Consider the following 20,661-nt stretch of genomic DNA (forward strand, 5'->3'; position numbering starts at 1 on the left):
AAGGGCAAAGTGAACAAGTGCCGTAGTGTTGAAGTCTACGTGGTTGGGGTCTCCTCGGAGCCTGTGGGTTGGGGTGATCTTTGCAAAGATCAACTTGTCTCAGTCGCTCAGGAAACATCCCTGAGGTGAGCTGTGGGTGACAGCTGCCGCCGCTCCGCTGGCTCAGGTAAATGCCATGAGCCCCACTTAGATTTGTTGCTTTGCCTGAGCGCACGCACACAGATACACAGCTGTGCCTTGAAGGAAAGTAAAAGCAACACAAACAGGATTAGCATCGGCAGTACAGTCACAGGGGAGTTAAATGGAGCAGATTCCCACAACACATCACATGAACTATACTTCACCTCACAAACAATGATAACAGACTATCGTCAAGGTTAACAGCGTGCAATGTTATTATTCCATGACTTTTCAAGAAAAAAATGAAATATTGAGCGATTTCCTCAGGCATGAATGTGGACTGATATGATGAGTAATACAAAATTCTGCCTTTACCTTTCCATTTTGTCATACTCTACTTACAGCATTGCTTCTCAATTATTTTCTGCTATGCCCCCCCCAGGAAGTAAATTTTCCGCGCCCCTCCCAACTCTCTGCCACCACTGTAAATATATTGTAGTATCATTTATAAATAAAATTCTTATTATTATAAGTACACCTCTGCATAACATTGTTCTTTTTAATATTAAAGAAAAAAGTAATATAGATCAACTTACAATAAAGTGTTTAAAAAAAAAAAAAATCCATACGGTAAAAATACTCGATACATTTTTTTGACCGTTTGATACTAAAAAATAAAATTTAATAAATCAATAAATAATAATACATTCAAATTGATTAGCAACATTAACTCACAAGGACAATATGCCAATTAGACCGAAAAAACAAAAATTAATAAAACAAAAACGACAGTGTCATTGGACAGAGGGACACTTTTTATTTTTGCTGCAGGCAGTATCAGCTCCTTTGCTATGGTGTGGGGTTATTTTGCACTAAGCAACTTGGTATGCCACCTTATATGATTCTGACAATGCTCGCTAAAGCTTGACAAAGCAGGAGGATTGTTAGCAATATTCGGCATGTTTTCGCTGAAAAAACATAATTCCTTCTGTCCACTGCGAACATTTTTAGACAAAGTAAACAGACTGGTCTTTCGTCGTCTCCCACTGTGCTAAACGTCAAAGCCAAAAGCCAAATGTGACATATGCTTCATCATATTTCCTTGTCTTAGCTTTTCATATCTCCAGTGCTCTTTGCTGTGTGCTCTCGTTTGGTTAAAAAATATTGTGCACATGCTGAAAATAAGAGCGGCACTGCCACCCACTGAATAGATGTGCAATTACACTTTATTCTAGCACGGCAAAAAAGTATGTTCCCCAAGGTCACATGTGCCACCCCCAACATCGCTTTGTGCCCCCCTGGGGGGGCCCGCCCCACTATTTGAGAAGTACTGAGTTACAGCAATATGTATCAAGTGCTGCCTCATTGAGTGAAAATGCTGTTAACAAGGGCGTAGGTTTTTATAGCAACAGTAGGGACATAACACTAGCAACTTTTCAGGATGCTCAATTTGTCACCACCAATTTTGAAGCAACCTTATTTGTATTACATAATGAGTGCCGTTATATAGGTTATTTAGAAAAGGGCATAGGTTTGGTTTCAATATTGGTAGGGACGATAACCCTAAAAAAAATTAAAAATTAAAATAAAGTCTTTCTTAAAGTAAAACGCTACTGCTTTTGTCCACAAGCACAGCCGAACTCAACTAAAAAATGAAAGCTTCTTTGGGCTCCTTAAAGACTACATAAATAAAATAAAAATGAAAACTGGGGAAAAGGGGGTAAACGTTGGTTTACAACATTTCTTACAATTTAATTAACATTAACAGTAGAAAACATACAGGAGGATATTTCACTTAAAGCAGCTTCCTCCTACAGTTCGAGAAATTTATATAGATTAATGTTACGCTAACTCTGATGCAAAATTAGTGGTGTTTCCCCACATCCACAACATTGACGTCTTTTTACATTACTTACAGTGGGTGCTGCTAGCGGAAAAAAACTAATATCCGTTGTCTTCGAACGGGGGGTGGGGGGGCGGCATGTTGCATTTCTGTTGGGGCTGTGAATGCGTGTGTGTGTGTGGGGGGGGTCAAGTCTTCAGCCAATCAAACATGCGTTGGGGAAAACATTCAGCAAGTGAAAAGGGGTCAATGTAAGTCTGAACATATGACAGTACTGTAATTCACTTAATAATGATAGGGTCAATTCCATCCTTACAACATATCCTATATACCAGAAGTCATGATATATTGCAAATAAGGTTGCTTAAAAGTTGGTGAAGACAATTTGAGCTTCCTGAAAAGTTGCTAGTGTTATGTCCCTACCGTCCCTATGCAAACCTACGCCCTTGAATTTAGATTATCTTCCTATATGCTGTCAATATAGAATTGACCCTACCATTATTAAGTGAATTATCTTTATTATGTTCAGACTTACATTTACTTTTCACTTGCTGACTATGTCGGTCTTTTTTTTCCCCTCAAACGCACGTTTGACTGGCTGATGACTAGACACCGCACACGCACACTCACCCAAGTTTGATAGAAATACATATCAACATTCCGCCTTCTACGTCCCCTTCGAAGAGGAGGGATATTAAGAATGTTGTTGAGGTGGGGACACGCTATTAATTTTGCTACTGAAAGTCCGACCTGCATCAGAGTTAGCATAAGCAACTATGAACTTCCTAGGGCGAGTAGGAAGCTGATTTGAGAGGTGTCCTACTGTATGTGTTTTAGACTAGTTAACGTTAATTAAAATATATTGAAATCAGAGGTGCACGATAATTATCGGTCCGATAATAGGAATTATGACGTCATCCCAATAAATCCGATAACATTATGTATTATCGGCCCTATTAATAATATTTTTGGCACGGTGTCGGATTGTGATGTGTGCGTTTGTTTCCACTCCTGATTTTCCAGTATGCAAAGTTTTTTTACTGTCTTTGTTTTGTTCATTATAATAATGTTCATGTCATCATGAAAATTCTGGTTCGGTCAAAGGCAAATCCATGCTGAATCAACCACTAGTATTTTTGACCTACAGGTGTTCAAAAACTCAGGTGAATATACATTGAAAAATTATATATAAACTATCGGTCATCGGTCATCGGTATCGGCCTTGAGGAGCAGGAAATTATCGATATCGGTATCGGTTTCAAAAAATGGATATCGTGCACCCCTAATTGAAATGTATGAAATGTATTAAACTCTGCGGAAAACTATGAAAAATGTGAAAACGTGAGCACGAAGCTGCTTAGAGAGAGAGCTCCCATGCTGTGTTTCACAGGAAAGTGTTGACAGTAAAAAAAAAAAAAAAAAAAAAAAAAAAAAAACACATGCTGCTGCTTTTCTTCTTGTAAATGGCCTAGATTAGAAGGACAAAAGGGTAAAGCATGTTCTGACTTTACACTTTTGAAACTAGTAAATACCTATATGAGCATTTATTCATTAATTAAGATGTATTTTTTACATTATTAAAAAAAAAAAAAAAAAACATTTGTAGCCAATGCAGACATTTTTCAGACAATCATATATTATTTGTAATCGAGGTAAAAAGTTTAATTAATCCCGATTTTGATTTTTTTTCTATAATTGCTCAACCAACTAATGCACTTAGAGAGAAAATAAGGGAAAAGTAGATGAAAGGGACAACCAATTAAATCAATGTATTGTCCTTGCGGAAGGACAATGTAAGCTAACATGTAGTACGATGTATAGGTTAATAGGTTAAGTATTCCCCCCCCAAAATAAAGAAAAATACATTTCCTTTATATGATACAATTTTGAAAAATGACTTTCTCCATGAAAATAACCTTTTTTTTTTTTTTTTTAATTATTATTATTATTATTTTTTTACATATTTAGGTAGGAAACACATCAGCATATTCGTGAGAAATGTAGCCCTGACCCTTGTTCACCCTATCTGTTTGGTCTTATTAATGTCTCTTCCGGTCGTCCCCTGCAAAAAGTGTACATGCAGGTTATGCTGTTATAGCACCCCTACCATAGGTGGAGTTTGACTTTGGGGCAGGGGGGAATAACATGTTGAAGACCCCGAAACGCAGTGTCAGCAATAAAATTAACTTACAAGGATATTTCTACTAATAAGTTGACAATAAGCGTTTTTTGTTTCCCATCATTCTTGACGGGAATTCTAAATCAGGCTGCTTAGGCAATACTTTTCGCCAAGATCGTCAACCATTGAATATGGTATGCCCGCCGGTGTCATGCCAATGTAGATACCCCAGTCAAAAATTGTATCCCCTGGACGGAGCCATATTTGTGTCTTTATTATTCAATCAAAAAAAGTTGCTTCAATAAAAAAAAGCTGCTTCAATCAAAATATATATTTTCAATAAAAAAATGTTGAATGCAAAAAGAAATGTGAAATTCAATAAAAATGCACGTGAAAGCTATTTTTCTTTGATATTTTTTTTTGTTGATTGAAGCAACTTTTTTGATTGAAGTAAGGTTGATTTGTGTTTGGGCCACATTTTGGCTTGGACATTTTTTTCTTTATTATTCAATCAAAAAATAAGTTGCTTCAAAAATTATATATTTTCAAAAAGAAAATTCACTTCAATCAAAAAAAGAAAAAATTTCAATCATAGATAACGTTTCTGAATGCGAAAAAATATTTGAGATAGAAAAATTTGCATTTGAACACTGACAGTAATTTTTAATTGAAAAAGTTTTATTTGAGTGAAGCAATTCTTTTTGTGTTTGGGCCATATTATGGGAAGGACATTTGTGTCAAAATCATTCAATCCCCCAAAAAGTTGCTTCGATCAAAAATATATATATTTTCAAGCAAAGCAAAAAAATCATTTGAAAAATAAAATTGCCCTCCCCTATTTTTTTATATTTTATTTTTTTTAAATTATATGCAAAGGCAATGATCGTCTAAGGTGCTAGTCACATGATCTGTTCGAAAAATAATTTGGACCCATTATAAAAATATATTTTTTGTTCATTTCATTCATTTTTGTTGCACTTTTATTGCTTTACAACTTTTATATGGTGGAAAACACTTAGGTGACTTGAATTTCCGCTCTGAGACCCCCAATTTGGCCAAATTTCGAAATTGTCCGATTTGCACGTGTGATAAATCATTGGAAAGCTGAAAATGTCAATTTTCTGAGGAAAGAAAATTTCTAACCAGGAGGGGCTTTAAAAAAAAAAAAAAAAAAAAAAAAAAAAAATTTAAACAGCAAAATCCTAACTGGAGATGAGAGCATGCGAGAGTAGAATTAAAGACGCCATGATTTTAACGAGATATTATCGTGCCCTTACCTTGTTTCGATCCAAAAACTCCATATAGCATGTATCATTGAGTGTCAAGACACAGATGTGAATGGCCACAGTTGGATTTTTCTCAGGATTTTATGGGTGAAACATAGTAATATAACGCAATGCAGAAATCGCAGAGGTCAAGGAGTAATCGAGATTTTCATTTTCATATATTTACCCTTTTAAACGTTTTTTTTTTCTTTCCAATTTTTCTTTGTTTGGATCAATTATTTATCATCTAAAATATTGGAGAAAATGCGACAGTAACGAAACAAATACAATTAAGCGATAGTTATGAGGTAGATATCCGCGACTTTTTTACAGACGCCAATTTTTTCATTGTAATGTTATTTGTTTATAACTTTGAAATATGCAAGTAAATATTTTTTAAAGTCATTTTTTTAACGAAATATTAGACATCAATTAATGATTCTCAGCTAAAAATGACAGACATTTTGAATAATAAATATGATTACTTACCTTCTTTTTATGGCTGGGTTGAAACAAAAGCGGTTGCGCAACGTCTGTAAACGGGGGTTTTCAGGGTAAAACGGACAAACTAAAACTAGTTCGGAGACTTAATGCGCCATGAATCTGCTATGGCAGCATATAGACATATTGTTCTATCAGACACAACATTTCTTTTGGCTTAAAATACAGCAGTTTATTTTATAGAGGGGTGCGAGGGCAGAAACTGCTTTTTCAGCCTTGTCTTTGTTTTCCGCCATATATATATAGGAAAGTCAATTTCATACAATGATACTTTTAGGCCACCAGGGGGGGCCTTGCCCTCCCTTAAAATCAGCTTATGACCCCTACCAATGTTGAGACCAAGCCTAGGCCATTGGATGTTAACAAATTTGCTCACTTTGTACGAGGGTTCTGGATCCTTTGGAATTCTTATACAATTCTACTTTAATGTAGTGTCTAACAAGTGTTTTGCCAAAGATACTTTTCTACTGCATTATTCTTTCGGATGTTTTCCCCCAACGAGCCCCGCAGGGCACACACACTTACGTCTTGAGGAAGGAGGCGCAATGTTAACATCAACCACTAGATGGTTGTAGAATGAAGGGCATTGTCTTTCTCATTCTAATACACCCACTTTTATGGTAAAGACAGCATTATTATTATTCATCTTACCCCCTTGCAAAGCAGTATGGGCCATATATGAATTACGTTGACATTTTCAGTCACTCATACAGTGTAAACATGAGGCAGGCGAAAGGACATGGTATTACTCACATAGTTTTTTTCATGTATTGTTTGTTTGGCATTGACGTTGTGTATTAAAGCGTTAGGTGGTGTAAAACATTCACATAATGAAGGTAGCAAAAGGTTAGAAAATTCTTGAGAGGAGCTTCATTTAGACAGTCCATCATCCTTACTTTGGTGCAAACTTGAGGCACTTTTGGCAGTTATATAACTTTTTAGGGCTGCGTCAACTGTTTGCTTATTTTAAATGATCATAAAAATCATATTATTTTGTATACTCTACACCAGGGCCGTGCAAAGACCAGTGGGGGGCAGGTGCTTATAGATCAAAAGGGGCACATGAACAAGTACCGTACTGGCCCGAATATAAGACGGCCCTGATTATAAGACGACCCCTCCTTTTCAAGACTCAAGTTTGAAAAAAGACTTTGAACACCAAATTAATTTTTATACAGAAAATAATTACAGTACATCAGAAACAAATGATTATAACAATATATTTGAGAGAAAAAGCATGTTATTTTGCCTCATTCAAATCTTGATATCTGAACATTTAAAGATATAAACTAAAGTGCAATCACATTCATAAATGAATGGCTTCTGGTTTTTGAAATGTAAATAAACCAGTCTATTGTGATAAAACAACACAATTGCAATAACTGCATTAATCATCAAAGTGAAGTCTAACTGTAACTGTAGTCTTGAAACATCTGATTAAGGAAAAACATTGCAATAAAATAATGCAAATTGGTTAAATTTGAGAGTAGCTGAGATCTGTCATGACAGAACATCGCTTCAATGATATCTGGCGCCATCTAGCGTCGTGAATGGGGAGAGTAGCTGAGAACTGTCATCACAGACTATCGCTTCAATGATATCTGGCGCCATCTAGCGTCGTGAATGGGTATAATGTCTAGACCGCGAATATAAGACGACACCCTCAGTCGTTTTTCAGTCTTATTTCAATGCAAAAAAACAGCGTCATCTATACCACCCAATACGGTATTTAATACCCCTTAAAACAACATACCTCCCATTTTAACCAGCTTTACAGTAAAATTGGCTGTGATTGTGACATACTTTAATTGGGAAGGGGGGGAATATTGAATAGAAATCAACACAGTCATCAGCACTTTCTGGCTATGACTCAGTCAGTCTTTGCTTCTTTTCTTCCTTGAACGTCTACATCAAAACTCCCTTCCTCAACTTCACATCAGATGGTCACTGACAACAGTTTTTTTTCCAAAACTGTTATTTTATTATTATCCATATTTGACAACTCTCGCACCTAATAATTAATAAAGTAATGATATAAAATCTTATAGAAAAATAACATTGTAATTGTGTTTATGATTGTTGTAATTTATACCTTACTATCCTTGCAAACTGTGCTATACTTACTTTTTTTTTATTTTTATTTTTTTAAATCCCCCAACCTGTTTTTGTCACGAGGCATGGCTACATAATCTTAAATTTTTTAAATGATCATAATGAATTTCTGGTCTGAAAATCTCTGGATTTTATTGCTCGTAGAAGGCTTACTAAACGGGCTTGTTGAGTGATCGCACATTGTGTTCTGTGTTGTAGTAAAGGCGAGGCGAGCGCCATTGAGACAGAACTCTTGCGGGACTACAAGTTTGGACAACAGCAGCTCATTGAGATCTGGGGACACGCCTGCGCGCTTGCCATCTCTAAGGTTTGTACTTTATCATGTTTCAATATTGGACCAAAACCATAATGTCAACCCATGTACAGAATCTTTACAAATATGATATATTTAAAGCTTTTGTTTTTTGTAATTCAGATAGTTATGGTTTTTAGATCACAGACAGAATTATAGTGTCTCAAAAATCGTGAACCCCTGCTGGCCCCCCGAAATTCCTTAAAGTTTTACATTTTGCTTTATCACTTAGCTGTAACATAAATCGAAATTTCATCAAACAGTGTGTAAATGCTTTCCATATTTTTACCAGAAGTGATGACTTTACTACATACCAAATTTTTTAATAGCAGGGTTATTTTTTTCAATGAGTAATCTAATTACCTCTCCCATCTTTGCAACGCTGTTACAGTTACTGACAGTGTTGTCACTTGAAAAAGTAGTTTAATCACTGATTACTGATTACGTCTCAAAAAAGTAATCTAGTTACTGATTATTGTCAAAGTAACTAAGTTACTTTAACAGTAATTTATCAGTTACTTTTTACCAATTTTTTCCCTTCGCTGCCTCAACATAAGAATGACAACAGAAAAATGTCATCGCATGTAATTGAATTTTTCACCTAAGGCTTAATCTTTGAGTTAGCGGGGTGGGGGGTGGGGGATTAATTAGTCGATGGAGTTAATTTCAATCAACATTGACTCACGCTAGCTTAACCACTCCGGAGCCCTGAAACTAACAAATAACTGAAAAACTGCACGGAATTTGTTCAAATCAACTCCAACGACTACCGTTTTTTTCGGACTATAAGTCGCACCTGAGTATAAGTCGCACCTGCCATAAAATGCCCAACAAAGAGGAAAAAAACATATATATGTCGCACCGGAGTATAAGTCGCATTTTTGGGGGAAATTTACTTTATAAAATCTAACACATAGAACAGATATGTCATCTTGAAAGGCAATTTAAAATAAAAACACAATAGAGAACAACATGCTGAATAAGTGTACAGGATGATAATGTTACATGATGCATGAACAACGAAATGCAAATGTGGCCGGTATGTTAATGTAACATAGCTATCAGGAGTTATTCAGATAACTATAGCATAAAGAACATGCTAACAAGTTTACCAAACCATCAGTGTCACTCCAAAACACCAAAATAACATGTGAAATGATATAATAATGTGTTAATAATTTCACACATAAAGTGCTCCCGAGTATAAGTCCCACCCCCAGCCAAACTATGAAAAAAACTGCGACTTATAGTCCGAAAAATACGGTAATTAAACTCCCGCTAACTTGAAGATTATGCCTAATGTAAAAAATTCTGAACTTCCCCTTTTAAATAAATACCTAACTGTTAAAATGTTGTCTATGAAAGTTGTAAAGCAATACAACAAACAACAAAAATGAACGAGATGAACAAGAATCCTTTAAAGTATTTCATAATGGGTCCAAATTATTTTTCAAACAGATCATGTGACTAGCACCTGAAAGATGGTCCTTTGCTTTGCTTAGCCAAAACTACTAGTACTACTGAAGCGGCAAGCTTGATGTTTAGAATTTCTTAAAACCTACGCTTTTAAAAGCTTCAACAACTAAGTTTGAAACAAGGATTGAACATTAACAGTGTCAAGATCTATATACTGTATATACAGTATAGGCAAAAAACTTGGACAGACCTCATTCAATGCAATACAAATGATGTTCCCAACTGCCCTCTTTTGGATTCATGGAATAACTACATCAGTCCACAATTAATCAATCCACATTGAATTAATCAGACCTGAGACAAAAAAAATCAAACATCTGGCTATGAGGATCGATACAAGTGCGTCCCTGGAATATACCTACCAAATTTAATTCTGATCCGTCCACAAATAATGGAGGAGTAGCCATTCTAGTTAGTGTCCTCATCACGAAGAAAAACAGAACAAAGCTGGTGACTTTTTGAGCCCTCCCTCTCTGCAGCCTAAAGCCGGAGTTATGCTCTGCATTACGGTGACGGCGTAGCGTCAATGAGCATTCAATAGTTCTGCGGTAAGGGAAAGCGTTGCTCTGTAATTCACCGCCAAGCCACTAAAGGGGTGTGGCATTGTGTTTGTACGGTTTTGGGGGACTCTTGTCGGCTTCCCCTAGTTTTCTTCCGATTAAACAACAATGCCAACAGAGTTGCAACACTTGAATGTGGACCTTCAGCTCATCAACATTGAACAACAAATGTTGATCATACAAATGTTGAGGCACAGGCGACGGCAAGATGGTTGCGGATGTGGTCTGTCCGACTGTTGATGCCGCACAGAGACTTGCAGTTTACGAATTATAGGATCGAGTTGAAGCCAGCAAGCTGCGTTTCGCAGCGTTTTGTCCGATTTCTTTGCCGTGTCCTACAACCAGCCATTGGGAAGCCACAGATTTCTGGCGGCTGCAGAACTTCCCAAAATGCGTTGGAAGCCTTGATGGTAAACACGTTAACATAAATGCACCGAGGTACTCTCAATCAGTGATGATGTATCAAGTGTGACTCACGGCAAATATGTACACAATAAATGATAAAGTGCACCAACCAAAAATACAACATAAGGTGATAAAAAGCTGGCAGTTTTTGGCCGACTGTGTCACCGCTTTGCGTGGCTATTCGCTTCCGAACACACACATACAGTGGGGCAAATAAGTATTTAGTCAACCACCAATTGTGCAAGTTCTCCTTCTTGAAAAGATTAGAGAGGCCTGTAATTGTCAACATGGGTAAACCTCAACCATGAGAGACAGAATGTGGAGAAAAAAAAAACTGAAAATCTAATTGTTTGATTTTTAAAGAATTTATTTCCAAATTAGAGTGAAAAATAAGTATTTGGTCACCTACAAACAAGATTTATGGCTGTCAAAGAGCTCTAACTTCTAACGAGGTGTAACGAGGCTCCACTCGTTACCTGTATTAATGGCACTGGTTTTAATTCATTATCGGTATAAAAGACACCTGTCCACAATCTCAGTCATTCAAACTCCAAACTCCACTATGGCCAAGACCAAAGAGCTGTCGAAGTACACCAGAGACAAAATTGTAGAACTGCACCAGGCTGGGAAGACTGAATCTGCAATATGTAAAACGCTTGGTGTAAAGAAATCAACTGTGGGAGCAATTATTAGAAAATGGAAGACATACAAGACCGCTGATAATCTCCCTCGATCTGTGGCTCCATGCAAGATCTCACCCCCTGGCGTCAAAATGATAAAAAGAACGGTGAGCAAAAATCCAAGAACCACACGGGAGGACCTAGTGAATGACCTACAGAGAGCTCGGACCACAGTAACAAAGGCTACTATCAGTAACACAATGCGCCGCCAGGGATTCAAATCCTGCACTGCCATAAGTGTACCCCTGCTGAGGCCAGTACACGTCCAGGCCTGTCTGCGGTTCGCTAGAGAGCATTTGGGTGATCCATAAGAGGACTGGGAGAATGTGTTATGCTCGGATGAAACCAAAATCGAACTTTTTGGTAGAAACAGAGGTTCTCGTGTTTGGAGGAGAAAAAATACTGAATTGCATCCGAAGAACACCATACCCACTGTGAAGCATGGGGGTGGAAACATCATGCTTTGGGGCTGTTTTTCTGCAAAGGGACTAGGCCGACTGATCTGTGCAAAGAAAAGAATGAATGGGGCCATGTATCGAGAGAGTTTGAGTGAAAATCTCCTTTCATCAGCAAGGGCATTGAAGATGAGACGTGGCTGGGTCTTTCAGCATGACAATGATCCCAAACACACAGCCAGGGAAACATAGGAATGGTTTCGTAAGAAGCATTTCAAGGTTGTGGAGTGGCCTAGCCAGTCTCCAGATCTCAACCCCATAGAAAATCTGTGGAGGGAGTTGCCCAACGACAGCCCCAAAACATCACTGCTCTAGAGGAGATCTGCATGGAGGAATGGGCAAAAATACCAGCAACAGTGTGTGAAAAGCTTGTGAGGAGTTACAGAAAACGTTTAGCCTCCGTTATTGCCAACAAAGGGTAACAAAGTATTGAGATGAACTTTTGGTACTGAGCAAATACTTATTTTCCACCATGATTTGCAAATAAATTCTTTAAAAATCAAACAATGGGATTTTCTGTTTTTTTTTTTTTTTTGTCTACATTCTGTCTCTCATGGTTGAGGTTTACCCATTTTGACAATTACAGGCCTCTCTAATATTTTCAAGAGGGAGAACTTGCACAATTAGTGGTTGATTAAATACTTATTTGCCCCACTGAACTTGTCTCGGAGGTTCTTCCATTTATTTATACAATCGCTGACTTCCAGCCCCGTATTTTCGGCAATCTCCTTCCACGAATTGCTTGTCATTTGGCATTCTTTATAATGTCTTGACGAGACATTGTAAAGGTTGTTGTACTTGCGGACCTCTTCGATGATACGTTCATCGGTTTGGTCCATTTTTGCGTGTAGCACAGCAATATTTGAAAATGGCGGTGATTTCACGCTAAACTGGAAACAACAGTCTAAGCGGACCAATCACAGTCCATTTGCTTCACGTCACCACGCGTTGACATGACGCCAAGTCAGAATGTTGTGGAGGCGCACATCAGGCTATGGCGGAGGGTCGTAAATCGGGTCTTCCTTGATGGCTTTGGTCTGTCGCAGAAGCATAACTCGGCCTTAAGAATCTCCAGTTGCCTCTGTCCCCTCTGATATTTCCATATGCAACCCTTAAAAGAAAAAGTCCGGACACCCCTGGTTGAGTTAATAATGAGAATAGAAGGCATGAATGGAAGTTAATACAGACAGAGTGGCATCATTGGTCACAAGCTAAGACAAGACGTGTGCGTGTCCAACCACCGGATCCACTTCCCCTCTTCATCCTGGTCCAGTAGCCAAGATCGGCAGCCTAGCCTGACTGAACAAACACAGTCGGACTACCGCCGCCAACCGCAGCCACCCGCAGCACGCCACCGCTCGCATGACATCACCGCTATTTGAACACAATTACAGTCAAGAGAGATGCTAGACAGTCCGATTTGGCCCGATTCACTGCCGACCTACTGCTGTTACTGTGTCCAGGAATACCACACCAAAAACACAAGCGCATACACCTTAGTTTGCCAGACAGATTATAGGTTCTCTGTAAAACAATCCCTTTCCCGCAGCCTGCACTCAGCAGAACCAGACTGTGGGCTTCTGTATCAGTCTGAGACTGTTCATCACCTGAGTGGAGACAGGAGACATTATGTTGCTCCGCAGCAGTAAATCTCCACTTTACTCAGACGTTACACTTTCTCAAATAAAAACCTCTGAGCCACGCTGGAAAGATGACCATATTTGTTATTTTAGGGGCCAGATAGTGTTTTCTTCAGGCTTGTTTGGAGGTGAAAGTGCATGCGAGATATCCCCACGGCGACTATAGAACCTCGCCGGCATTCCGCTTTTCTCTTCATCCTCTCATTGAGGACTCGTTAACGTCGCAGTTGGAGACGCACTACAATGAAACAAAACACCTTTTTTTGGTTTGAACTGTGGATACGTGATAGTGTTTTATTTTCCTAAAACCTAATCTGTTTGCCAGCTGGCTGTACTCACATCTACCTGGAAGCTGCCTTGACATATGCAGAATATGTGCCACCAGATGGCTTTATTACTATAAACACTTGTAAATATACCAAGTTTAATGAGTACTCTACTGTATATAAACAATCCACTGAGAGTGTAGTGGTAGAGTTGCCTGACTGGGGTGAAGAGTGGGTTACTGTTTATGCCCTTTAAATGACTGGAGACTAGGTGAAGTTCTTCCCTGCTTTTCACCCCAAGTCAGCTGAAATAGGTTCCAGCACCCCACGACCTTAAACAGGATAAACGTTATTGAAAATAGATGGATGTATACATAACAGTGCAACATGATATGTTTGGAGGACAGGGACATACTGTAAGTAACAGTAGTTCACTGTAGTTAATATGTTGAGAAATTGTGATTCTAAAAGCCCCAAATCCAATGAAGTTGGGACATTGTGCAAATTATAACTAGAAATGGAATACAGTGATCCCTCGCTACTTCGCGCTTCAAACTTCGCGCCCTCAGTCCATATCAGATTTTTTCGCAATCACAAAATAAATAGATACAAATGAGCTGTCCCGATCCGATCACGCAATGTCACTCTGCCTCCTGCTGCTTTTCTTCTTCTTTCTTAAGCCTGAGTTATGCTCCCGCGTTGCGGTGACGGCGCAGTGGTTCTCCGGCCAGGTGACACGTTGCTCTGTAATTCACCGCCAAGCCACTAGAGGGGTGTGGCGTTATGTTTGTACGGTTTTTGGGCATGCTTGTTGACTTCCTCTTGTCTAGTTTAACGGAGAGAAAAAAATAAATAAACAATGCAAGATGGAACGCTTGTATGTGGATCTTCAGCTTATCAACACTGAATAAATGTTGATCATGCAAATGTTGAGACGCAGGCGACGCAGAAGAGGGTTTCGAGGCGGTCTGTCCAACTTTTGATGCCGCATAGAGAGTTCTAGCCTTAGGTGGAAACTAACTAGCTGTGGTGGCTAGCTTCAAACTGGCGTCGAGCACGGCGTCCAGCATTTTGTCTGCAAAGCCCCCAGCTCGATTTGTTTGCCGTGTCCTACAACCAGCCAGTGGGAAGCCATAGCAGATTTCTGGCATCTATGGAACTTCCCAAACTGCGTTGGAAGCCTTGATGTTAACGTTAAAAGCACCGAGGCACTCTCAATCAGTGATGACGTATTGTTTGAACTGTCTGTTGTTGAAAATGAAACATCAAAACAACTCTTTTGACACCAAACCTGTGCTTTATTCTTCATATACTTGAAGTCACAAACCCCACAGCAAACTTACGCTTACGGGCCACATTATTAGGTACACCTGTCCAACTGCTCGTTAACACTTAATTTCTAATCAGCCAATCACATGGCGGCAACTCAGTGCATTTAGGCATGTATACATGGTTTAGGACAATCTCCTGCAGTTCAAACCGAGCATCAGTATGGGGAAGAAAGGTGATTTGAGTGACTTTGAACGTGGCATGGTTGTTGGTGCCAGAAGGGCTGGTCTGAGTATTTCAGAAACTGCTGATCTACTGGGATTTTCATGCACAACCATCTATAGAGTTTACAGGTCCAAAAAAGAAAAAATATCCAGTGAGCGGCAGTTCTGTGGGCGGAAATGCCTCGTTGATGCCAGAGGTCAGACGAGAATGGCCAGACTGGTTCAAGCTGATAGAAAGGCAACAGTGACTAAAATAACCAAACATTACAACCAAGGTAGGCAGAAGAGCATCTCTGAACGCACAATACGTCGAACTTTGAGGCAGATGGGCTACAGCAGCAGAAGACCTCGCCGGGTGCCACTCCTTTCAGCTAAGAACAGGAAACTGAGGCTACAATTTGCACAAGCTCATCGAAATTGGACAATAAAAGATTGGAAAAACGTTGCCTGGTCTGATGAGTTTCGATTTCTGATTCAGATTCAGATTCAGAATATTTATTGTCATTGTTGCAAAAAGCACAACGAAACTTTGTTTGGAGCATCCATACAACTAAGTTGGTAAAGTGCAAAACCCATATAATAAATACCCTTAAGTACCAAGTGTAAACATTGACACAGTATTAGACATAAGTACAAAAAAGATTTCACAGCCGCATAAAGTCATGTCAGTGCTAAAGTGCAGAGCAAAAATATACCTGATAAGAACAGTTATAAGTCAGTGCAAAACCAGATGAGTTAATCAAGTATAATCAAGTATACTGGTTGTCAACCAATAGGCAAGGGTAAGGGAGGAGGAAGTAGTGGGTAGTGACATACTGCAACAATGCAAACCAGTTCAGAGTTATTGTATTTGGTGGATGTGAGTTATTGTCCGTAAAAGGGGGGGGGGGGGGGGGCAGAGAGGGGAGAGGGGCAGAATTCAGTAGCCTCACAGCCTGTGGATACAGACTGTTGGCCAGTCTTGATGTTCTGGCCTGTATGGACCTGTACCTTCTCCCTGAGGGCAGCAGGTGGAAAAGGTGGTGAGCAGGATGGTGCTGGTCCCGCAGTATGTTGTGCACTCTTATTAAACAGCGAGTGGAGTAGATGGTGCTGATCTCAGGGAGAGTCATTCCAATGCGCTGGAGCGCCTGCTGGTCAGCCTTGGTGCAGCTTGAAAACCACACTAGAAGTCCATATGACAGTACACTGCTGATGGCACAGTTGTAAAAGTTCTCCATCAGAGGTCTGTGGATGTAAGTGCTCCTCAGCTTCCTCAAGTAGTAGAGGCGTTGTTGTGCCTTACCCACCGCTGAGGAAATGTGATCCCCCCAGGACAGGTCCTCAGTCACCGATACTACCACAGCAGTGGCAATGGCAGCGCGCACAGACGCAGCGGCCCAGAGCTCCTCCTTCTGCTGCAACATTCGGATGGTAGGGTCAGAATTTGGCGTCAACAACATGAAAGCATGGATCCATCCTGCCTTGTATCAACGGTCCAGGCTGGTAGTGGTGGTGTAATGGTGTGGGGAATATTTTTTTGGCACTCTTTGGGCCCCTTGGCACCAACTGAGCATCGTTGGAACACCACAGCCTACCTGAGTATTGTTGCTGACCATGTCCATCCCTTTATGACCAGAATGTACCCAACCTCTGATGGCTACTTTTAACAGGATAATGCGCCATGTCATAAAGCTAGAATCATCTCAGACTGGCTTCTTGAACATGACAATGAGTTCACTGTACTCAAATGGCCTCCACAGTCACCAGATCTCAATCCAATAGAGCATCTTTGGGATGTGGTGGAACGGGAGATTCGCATCATGGATGTGCAGCCGACAAATCTGCACCGTGTGATGCCATCATGTAAATATGGACCAAACTCTCTGAGGAATGCTTCCAGCACCTTGTTGAATCTATGCCACGAAGAATTGAGGCAGTTCTGAAGGCAAAAGGGGATCCAACCCGTTACTAGCATGGTGTACTTAATGTGTATGTACACAATAAATGATGAAGTGCATTAACCAAAAATACGACATAAAGTGATAAAAAGCTGGCAGTTTTTTGGCCGACTGGGTCCCCGCTTCATGTGGCCACTCGATTCCGAACACACACATACTTGTCTCGGTGGTTCTTCCATTTTTTTAATTCAATTGCTGGCTGACCTCCAGCCCCGTATTTTCAGCAATCTCCTCCCACGAATTGCTTGCCGTTTGGCAATTTTCATAATGTCTTGACGAGACATTGTGGAAGTTGTCGTACTTGCTCTTTGTTTATACTCTCATCGGCTTGGTCCATTTTTGCATGTAGCAAAATAATGTTTGTCTTTGGCGGTGATTTCGCGCTGAAACGGAAACAACAGTCTGCGGTAATGAATTTTTTTTAATCACATTAAATAATTAACGCATGCGCTGCACGACCAACTCCTGCATTGTTGCATTCAATCTATAAAGACGCCGCTTTACCTATAGATAGCGCTAAAAGGCAGCGTTTAATGAGTAGAGAGAATTTTGACAGCCTTTGGAGCAATTTTTTATATGGCTAAACCCTTATAATACCTCTCTCAGCAATTAAAAATAACGTGGGAAGCAATGTGGGGAAGAAAGGAAGCAGTTGATCATTTTCTTTACACCCTATGTTCTTTCCCAACGCAGAGAAGATATATCAATTGGTGCCCCTACGCACAGTCATGGTTGCACTTCCCATCATGCATTTGGGCAGAAGTTAAATGGCTGTAGTATCATTTACTGAAAGCTCAACAAATACACTAGATGGCAATATTTAGTCACAATATACAAAGTCATATTTATCCTTTAAGAGTTACAAGTCTTCCCATCTGTGGATCCCTCTCACAGAAAGAATGTTAATAATGTAAATGCCATCTTGAGGATTTATTGTCATAATAAACAAATACAGTACTTATGTACTGTATGTTGAATGTATATATTCGTCCGAGTTTTATTCATTTCTTTCTTAATGCATTGCCAAAATGTATATGGTCGGGAGAAATTATCGGGAATGATTGGAATTGAATCGGGAGCAAAAAAAAAAAAAAGCAGTCGGATCGGGAAATATCGGGATCGGCAGATACTCAAACTAAAACGATCGGGATCGGATCGGGAGCAAAAAAACATGATCGGAACAACCCTATAAAAAATATTTCTACATAGACTGAAGAACTATTGCCAGTTAACACAGTTCTTCACCTACACCTACAAATGCAATCCAGCCTACAATATTGAAGCAGAAAAAAATGTTAAGAAAGGCTTAATTCCTAAAATGATCATACCATCTGTTAAACATCTAGATATTTTCCTAACGATTTTCAAGTGTTAAACACATCTAAAGGCTTCATGTTAGAATTAATCAATAGTTGTCTTTGTTAACTCGTGCCAAACTTGCGTTGTAATTATAATTACGTCACATGCATCAATACATATGATACGCTCTCTACTTCCTTTATAGCGGTTGACTCCCAACAATATTTGACTGGTAATAGTTTCTCCAGCAGCATGAAATGTTTCCACAGCCAATAACAACCATCCTCCTGCCCGTTCATCCGAATGAGAGCCTGACGCGAATGAATAAGTGTGAACAGTAAAAGAAGGCTATAAAGGGGAGAACCTGACACAAAATGGAGCAAAGTGAACAGCCAAATAAATGCAGTTTGATCATTCAAAAATTAAATCTGATATTTGATTTTGTGGGACTGTGAACTATGCAGCATGCGGCTTGACCACCTGAGCACACAACATATGATACTTGTTTTTCAGAGTTTACTTGGTGACACTTGCTGGCTTGTTGACATGCTAGCGCATTAGCTTAGCATAAAACAAAGGATTTGAACTCATGAAATAACAGCATTTTTTTGTGCTTAAATACATTCACAATGTGTTTACAAATTGTGTTTACTGTATATAAGTAATTCATATTCATAACACTGTTTTACGTCACTCCAATGATTCAAAATTTAAAAAGACAGGTTTGTAAAATTCCCCAGTTTCCTCATTAAATTCCAGAATTAAGACATATTCTGCATAATTCCTTCTCCTATTTCTTGGCCTATTCAAATCAATCGCAACTTCAATCAAATCTGCTCGTTTAGGAAATGCATTTTAAACGTTTCAAAGCACACGTGTTCACCAGCTAGCCTCCAATTTAGTATCGATGGCTAAGCTCATAGTGAAGGTCTTAATGCACATAGCCGATTTTTTTGTGTTTTTCGGACTCGAGTGAGGCATTAAATTGATGGTCTGAACGGGGGGACCATTTCAAATCTTGATTTAGGTCACTTTCGTATGAGGTTTTAAATCTGATTTGGCCCACATTTTTCAAAATGTGGCGGCGGTCTGTACTGTCACTTCTCCTAAATTGGAAGTAATGCAGCAATTACATCAGCAATGAGTGAGAGAGGCAGGGTGGACAGCTGCGATGGAGCTGTAAATTACTGTTAGTGCCTAGCTTGAACTCAGCTTTTAGACAGGAGGCAGTCTTGACCACATTAATAAAAAAATAAAATGAAAAGAATAGGATAAACCTGAGAATGCTCGGCTTTATTTCTGTGCGCCAAATGAGTAAGACTTCAACTGCTTCTATTGCCGAGTGTCGCAGAAAACTGACCGTATGTATGTTCTTCATTCATACACGGTGCGTGCATGCGTTCTATCAATACATGTGAACTTTGAATGTAAGAGTAAACAGGTTTTTTTTTTTTTTACTTATGTCTGTTATTTGTGTCCTCTTTTTGAAAATCAAAATATGGTCACCCTAGAATAACGTAGGGCCAGCATGTGTAGTCATTTGTTTTCATACTTCTGCGCATGTGGGTCAGTTTGCACAGCTCATGTTGGATGCAATTTAGTGCGCATACAGTCGGGCAAATAAGTATTTAGTCAACCCCTAATTGTGCAATTTCTCCCACTTGAAAATATTAGAGAGTCCTATAATTGTCAACATGGGTAAACCTCAACCATGAGAGACAAGATGTGGAATTAAAAAAAAAAAAAACAGAAAATCACATTGTTTGATTTTTAAAGAATTTATTTGCAAATCATGGTGGAAAATAAGTATTTGGTCAATACCAAAAGTTCATCTCAATGCTTTGTTATTTACCCTTTGTTGGCAATAATGGAGGCCAAACGTTTTCTGTAACTCTTCACAAGATTTTCACACAATGGATCATCCAAATGCTCTCTAGCGAACCGCAGACGGGCCTGGACGTGTACTGGCTTCAGCAGGGGGACACGTCTGGCAGTGCAGAATTCGAGTCCTTGGCGACGCATTGTGTTACTGATAGTAGCCTTTGTTTCTGTGGTCCCAGCTCTCTGTAGATCATTCACTGGGTCCCCTTGTGTGGTTCTGGGATTTTTGCTCACCGTTCTTGTTATCATTTTGACGCCACGGGGTGAGATCTTGCATGGAGCCCCAGATTGAGGGAGATTATCAGTGGTCTTGT

At 39.4% G+C, this 20,661-nt stretch overlaps 1 protein-coding gene across 1 annotated transcript in view; it reads left to right on the top strand.

The window, feature by feature from the left end:
- The window catches only part of yjefn3 (YjeF N-terminal domain containing 3), a 110,929-nt gene that overhangs the window by 73,570 nt on the left and 16,698 nt on the right, over nucleotides 1-20,661 (top strand). Inside the window, exon 2 of the mRNA XM_057841998.1 lies at nucleotides 8,159-8,267. Within this exon, the coding sequence (XP_057697981.1) occupies nucleotides 8,159-8,267 (109 nt within the window). The remainder of the gene's footprint in view (nucleotides 1-8,158; nucleotides 8,268-20,661) is intronic.

Source organism: Corythoichthys intestinalis, chromosome 7 (genome assembly GCF_030265065.1).
Source record: "Corythoichthys intestinalis isolate RoL2023-P3 chromosome 7, ASM3026506v1, whole genome shotgun sequence".
NCBI classification, from domain to species: Eukaryota; Metazoa; Chordata; class Actinopteri; order Syngnathiformes; family Syngnathidae; genus Corythoichthys; species Corythoichthys intestinalis.